At 38.4% G+C, this 6,607-nt stretch overlaps 1 protein-coding gene across 1 annotated transcript in view; it reads left to right on the top strand.

Moving 5' to 3' along the window:
• LOC137186617 (segment polarity protein dishevelled homolog DVL-3-like) overlaps nt 1-4,071 on the top strand; it is a 22,317-nt gene extending 18,246 nt beyond the window's left edge. Inside the window, exons 12-15 of the mRNA XM_067595685.1 lie at nt 1-67; nt 242-409; nt 837-1,058; nt 1,454-4,071. The exon at nt 1-67 is cut by the window's left edge and continues 68 nt beyond it. Coding sequence (XP_067451786.1) covers nt 1-67; nt 242-409; nt 837-1,058; nt 1,454-1,740 — 744 coding nt within the window. The 3' untranslated portion in view covers nt 1,741-4,071. The remainder of the gene's footprint in view (nt 68-241; nt 410-836; nt 1,059-1,453) is intronic.
• The last annotated feature ends 2,536 nt before the right edge of the window (nt 4,072-6,607 follow it).

Below are 6,607 nucleotides of genomic sequence, written 5' to 3'. Positions count from 1 at the left end.
CCCGAGTCGGGCCTTGAGGTCCGGGACCGGATGTGGCTGAAGATCACCATCCCCAACGCCTTCATCGGTAAGAAGCTCAGCAGCAGTAAGGCACATGAAGCGACCATCAACCCAACTGTGTTCAGACAGAACATGAATTGAGTTTGATGAGTTCGGATGATAGTTAGACAACTTTTGTTGCCTTTAATAATTGTTTGAGTTTTACAGAGTCTAACTTGAGTTCATCTGTCCGTCCCTCCAGGTTCAGACGTGGTGGACTGGCTGCACAGAAACGTGGAAGGTTTCAATGACCGCCGAGAAGCTCGGAAGTACGCCGGAAACCTGCTGAAGGCCGGCTACATCCGACACACCGTCAGCAAGGTCACCTTCTCTGAGCAGTGCTACTACGTGTTCGGAGACCTCTGCGGAGGTGAGGATAGTCGGACATTTACACGTCTAAATCGACATACTGTTCAGTTCAATTTAATGACATTTTAATTATGTAGCGCCAAATCACAACAGAGGTTATCTCAGGGCACTTTTCACATAGAGCAGGTCTAGACCAGGTTCTGAACATTTAAATATCTGATTCATTCTGATATCAGCTTTTTATTTGAGCCGGTCCCGTCTGAAGCTGCAGTACCACTAACAACCACAAGATGGTGACAAAACATCCACAACTTTTCTCTTGAAATATCAACACATACAGTATTTTTATGGTCTTAAAAGCTAATTTCCAATGAGTTTATTAAAAGAAATTTAACAAGAGTTTTTTTGTTCATACAAAATGTATTTGTATGACTGATTCACAGTTTAATGATTAATGATTGATTATTATTGATTCCTCCTGTCTGCAGATCTGGGCGTGATGTCTCTGCTGGATCATGACGCAGCCTCCAGTCGAGGAGGAACATCAGAACATGACCCGCTGGCTCCGGCTTCAGGCCCCTTGTGGCCCCCAGCCTTCCCCTACCAGTACCCCATCCCTCACCCCTACAGCTCGCCTCACCCCCTCCCCCAGCTGCCGGCCTGGGGGGGAGGAGGAGGAGGTAGAGGAGGAGGGAGTCAGCACAGTGAAGGTGACAGCACTGTTTCCTCTCTGCTTTCTGTTCTGATGATAATTAATCCAGCACACTTTATACATAATCACCAAAAACTATTTGTTTCCTAAAACATACATGAAATGTAATATCTCAAAAAATAGGAGTCATTGGAATTTTGCCCTTTGCCCAAAAAACTCAACAATTTATCAATTGATTTCTTAAAGATCTCAAAAAATCCTTAAAAAACAAATTCTCAAAACGCAATTCTATTTAATTTTTCAAGAAATTTCTTGATAATATTTATCATTTTCTGGTTAAATATAATAATAATATATAATAATATAAAATATAATATGATAATGTTCTTATAACACTGTAACTGACGTTGTATTGGGACGATCTGATCGTGTTGTTTGTTTTTTATTGAACAGGAAGTCGCAGCAGTGGATCAAACTGTAGTGATGATCAGAAGGAGGGAGGAGGAGAACGCAGCCAATCAGAGCCAACCAAACTGGAAGTAAATGCTCCTTCCGGCGACGACACCACCGGACGACCGCCGTCCTCCTCCTCTGGTCTCCATGGTAACAAAGACTCCCCCTCGCCACCTCCGGGTCAGGGTCGCGACCTTTCTTCTGTCCCGCCTGAAGTCTCCGCCTCCCGACAGTCCTTCCGCCTGGCCATGGGAAACCCCGGCGACTTCTTTGTCGATGTCATGTGACCGACGTGTTGATGATGTCATGTCCGGTGATGTCACAGTGGGGGTGTGGATATTTAAAAAGTTGTATTTGTACTTTGGAAAAAGCAGAAATTTGTACCGTTCTCTGACAGAAGAATCATATTTAAGGAAAGTGAAGTGAATGGAGAGAATAAGAGAAGAAAACCTGTTTGAACTCATCTTCCTATGAAAACAGACGAGGAGGATTCGTTTTTATTGGTTGTTTTTGGGGGTTAAAATAAGACCAGTTTGGTCAGTTCTGTCCTGTTTCAGCTGCAAAACACCCAGAAGATCATTTAACAACAGTTATATCTGTTTTCAAAGACTCTTTGAACCATCAGGATCAGAAATATTCTGTCTGCTGCACCATGGAAAAGTTTTTTAACCCTTTTTATAAACTGTTACTCAGTTCTCAGACCAAAAATGGCAGCTGGAAATGACAAATATTCAATTAGCACGACACAAAATATAAAATAATGGTAACCCGATATATACCGCAGGTCTTCACTGTGTAAAAAGTAGTATAAAGAGTGAGCTGATGATGTCACTGATGATGTCACTTGAGTCAGCGTCAGTTGGGACGTTTGAGCGTTTTTAGTATTTAAAAAGTAATGTTAGCATAACTGCTGGAGGCTAGCAGCGCCGCTACTAACAGAACACAGGCGACATTAGTTATTACTAATGAAAACATTGACGATGTCTCTGTTCTGTTCAAGAGTCCCCATAAACCACATTAGTGAGAGAGTGAGCCAGAGTGAAACTTAAGGCCTTTACACACACACAGCGACGAGGATCAACGACACGAAATTGCGAAATAATCGCCTGCGAATAGTTCGAATCAAAACTATTCACACCGGCAGCGATACGTATTTGCGACGGCTCGTTCTGCCGTCAGTCGGTTTGTCCGGCAGCTGCTTCTGTGGACGGAGACGCTGAACGCAGGTCGGAGCCGTCGTGGATCGAGCGGATATAACGCTCTCCTCTTCATCATCACTGAAGGATGTTGACATCATCCTCCAGTGATGATGATGATGATGATCTCCGACCTGCGTTCAGCCGCCTGTCAGCTGCAGCTCCTGAGAGGACAAACTGCCTTCAGCAGGCTGACGGACAGCAGGAAGTTACTGAACCCAAACAGTTTGCATGTCGGCTCCACGGGAAGAAATCCAGTGTTTGTATGTATAAATACATGGTGATGATGCTTATGATACATGATCCATCAATGTATTGATTCATGTTCACAGTGAGTGAACCTACCTGTCTGCCTGCAGCTGATCAATCAATCAATCAACGCAGCAGGTTACTCAACGTCCCACGCGGGCCGTCGCAACAAACAGCCGTCTGTGCAGATTACACTTCCTGATTGGTTGATGCTTTTATTCGCTGTGTGAGAAGTCAGAAAAATGTCCTCACGACACAAACAACAGTTTGAAAAGATATATTGACGTCCACTTTGTAAAGGCCTTTAAACATCGTTCGTTTTATTATTTACACCCGTGATTCTCCTACTGTAACACATCTCCCACCCTTCCGTTGATAGTCCAGTTGCATTGTGGGTAATGTAGGCGTCAGGTATCTCTGGTTCTGCTGCATTGATTTAATTTTTCTTTAAACTGTTCGTCACGAGTCTGATGATGTCACAGGAGTGAAAAAATGAATCTGTGGAGGTTAAAATCTCAAAAATGAACTTGTGAATTAAGGTTTTATTGACTGAATAACTCGTTTCCAGTGTTTTATTATTTATTTTATTGGTCAGGATCGTTAGCTCGAAGAGTTTTTGCCTCTTTTTATTGTGATTGCAACTTTACTCCGTATAAAGTTTTTTATTTGTTTGTCATTTTTTAGTCAGTTGTTGTTGCAAATCAGCGGTTTATAAAACGGTTCGGTCTTTCTTTAATAAACATACTGAACGTCATTTCCTGCTATCATCTTTGTTTGGATTAAGAAACAGAATCACAGCTTGCAAATCTTTTTTATCGTGCAGCAGATGTAATATTTTATAACGACAAAAGAGACTTTAATGAGAAAAGCTGATCACATGACCGGCGGTGGGTGGAGTCAAACACTGTTAATGTATTTTTTCCTCTTTTCATCCAGACTTCTGTGTTAAATCACTCTGTGCACAACCAACTTCTTCCTGTCCAGCACACATTTAATAAACTGTACACATGTAGAAAAGATGGAGAATCATAAACGTCTCCGTCTGTATAAAGTTTGATGATAAACAACCAGATTGTTGTTTTTATTTATGAACATAGTTTTATTTTGTCTCTGACATCTGTCTCGACTCTTTTTAAAATGAGAAAAACACTCAAATAAAAATGTTTAAAATACTTTTTATGTTGACTTTTCTTTTGTCACGTTTGCAAACATAAAACATTTAAAACTATAAAGCACGTTAGATGATGATCAGATGGAGGTCAGGAGTGTGTTTTATATATAATATAATCAGACCTGTTTAGTATGTATGAAGTCTGTACGTGTTTAGAGGCTGAAGGTTGTAAAAACAAAAATACAGGTTTAAAATGTTGTTTTATACGGAGCCACGGAGATAAACAATATAATATATATAAGTTTTAATGAGCTGGGTGAGGTGTTTGTTATAAATCTCACATGTTAGATAAAAATCAAACCTTATTAAATCCACAGTGAGGACGCAAACAGGTCCAGAGAATTAATCAACTGAAAACATGACTCGACTTTTCTTTTTTTTTATCACTGAGACTATTTAAGAACTTTTTTTGGGGCGGTATTAAACGTGTAGCCCCCCCCCCCCCCCCCCCCATCCAGCTTACTGAGGGGTCGTTTCATGTATGTATAATGAGAATACATCCATTAATAAATCCACAGGTAGTCGGTGTGTAAGCTGCTGATGTCAGCGGACAGACTGCTGAGTCTGACGGAGAGGAACTTATCGGCTCAGAGACACACACAGCTGATCACATGATGATGTAACGATCACATGATGCCATGATAATATAAACAAGATGCTAAACACACTCAGGATGAATGAAACCGTCATTTTAAAGGAAAACTGAGCATCTTGTGACGTCAGATTCACACGCGATGAAAGAAAATTAAACTTTTTAAATATCATCAAATGTCATACATGGAGCAAAGTTTACAACACGTTTCAACGTCTGTTGTTTGTTGTTTGTTTATACAAACAAAAATCAATAGAATATAAATCCGAAAAATGCAGAAAACATGTGTCAACATCTGTCCAGAGTCTTTATAACAAAATCAAAAACAAACAACAAACAGCTCATCACAGGTCAAAGGTCAAACATGATGACAGCAGAAATCAATACATAACTTCACAAAGTTAATGTGAGACACTGAAACTCAGTTCAATTATTGTTTATTTGTATTAAATTCCAAACAAGATCAGAACTTATTATTACAGAAAAATTAAAAATAAGAATACTGAACACCATCGTTTATATTTCTTGTCTTGTCATTTAATTTATTTCTTCATTAAAAATCTTATTTTCATCTGAAAAAACAACTTGTGGACAAACTTTCTGTGATTTTTGGTCATATTTTATCTCATATCTGAAAAATGCGAAATTCAAAAAAGAGTCAAAGTTTTGTTATAAAAAATATTATTTAAAGGACTTTTAAAGACATAATTTTGGCTCATTGTAGATAAATGAAGTGCTGTTTTTGTTTGTTTGTTTGTTTGTTTGTGGAATAATGAAATATAGTTTCTACAGTTTGATGAAATGGAAAATAATAATAAAAATCATCTGAGGATCTTCAGCTGAATCTCTGAAATGTCTTGTTTGCTTTATTCTTTCACCTCCCACCTCAGTAACTAAGTACATTTACTCAAGTAGTGAAGTACAGTTTTGAGGTATTTGTACTTTACTTGAGTATTTCCATGTGATGCTACTTTCTACATTTCAGAGGGAAATATTGTACTTTCTACTCCACTACATTTATTTGACAGCTTTAGTTACTTTTCAGATGAAGATTTGACACAATGGATAATATAACAAGCTTTTAAAATACAACACATTGTTAAAGATGAAACCAGTGGTTTCCAACCTTTTTGGCTTTTGACGTCTTACAAAAAGCAGTGTGTAGTCGGGGTCACATTTCACATGTCTATGAGTTGTTAACAGCTCCACCAAATAGTGATTTTTCCCTCTAAACTTCTCACATGCTTTCATTTCAATAAATGTTCAAATGATCCAATATTTCAGCAAAAATCAAAGATTAGAGAAAAAGTCCAAAAACTGAAAACAGATTTGTGTATCAGAACTTTGTTTTTTCTTCTTTCCTCTCCCATTAATCATCTCACCACCCCTCAGATTTATCTGCTGACCCTTTGGAGGGGCCCGACCCCTAGGTTGGGAACCACTGGACTAAACTAGCTAACTGTATATAAAGTAGTGTAAACTAGCTCCACCTCCAGCAGCTACAACAGTAACATGCTGCTCTAACACTGATGCTTCACTATTAATAATCTAATGATGTCATATATAATAATATATCAGTCAGAGGGACCAAACCACTACTTTTACTGCAATACTTTAACTACATCAAGCTCATAATACTTATGTACTTTTACTGCAATACTTTAACTACATCAAGCTCATAATACTTATGTACTTTTACTGCAATACTTTAACTACATCAAGCTCATAATACTTATGTACTTTTACTGCAATACTTTAACTACATCAAGCTCATAATACTTATGTACTTTTACTGCAATACTTTAACTACATCAAGCTCATAATACTTATGTACTTTTACTGCAATACTTTAACTACATCAAGCTCATAATACTTATGTACTTTTACTGCAATACTTTAACTACATCAAGCTCATAATACTTATGTACTTTTACTGCAATACTTTC

This window comes from Thunnus thynnus, chromosome 7 (assembly GCF_963924715.1).
Source record: "Thunnus thynnus chromosome 7, fThuThy2.1, whole genome shotgun sequence".
In the NCBI taxonomy this organism is placed as follows: Eukaryota; Metazoa; Chordata; class Actinopteri; order Scombriformes; family Scombridae; genus Thunnus; species Thunnus thynnus.
Note: the sequence above shows the minus strand (reverse complement) of the source record. Positions and strands in the feature narration are given on the sequence as shown.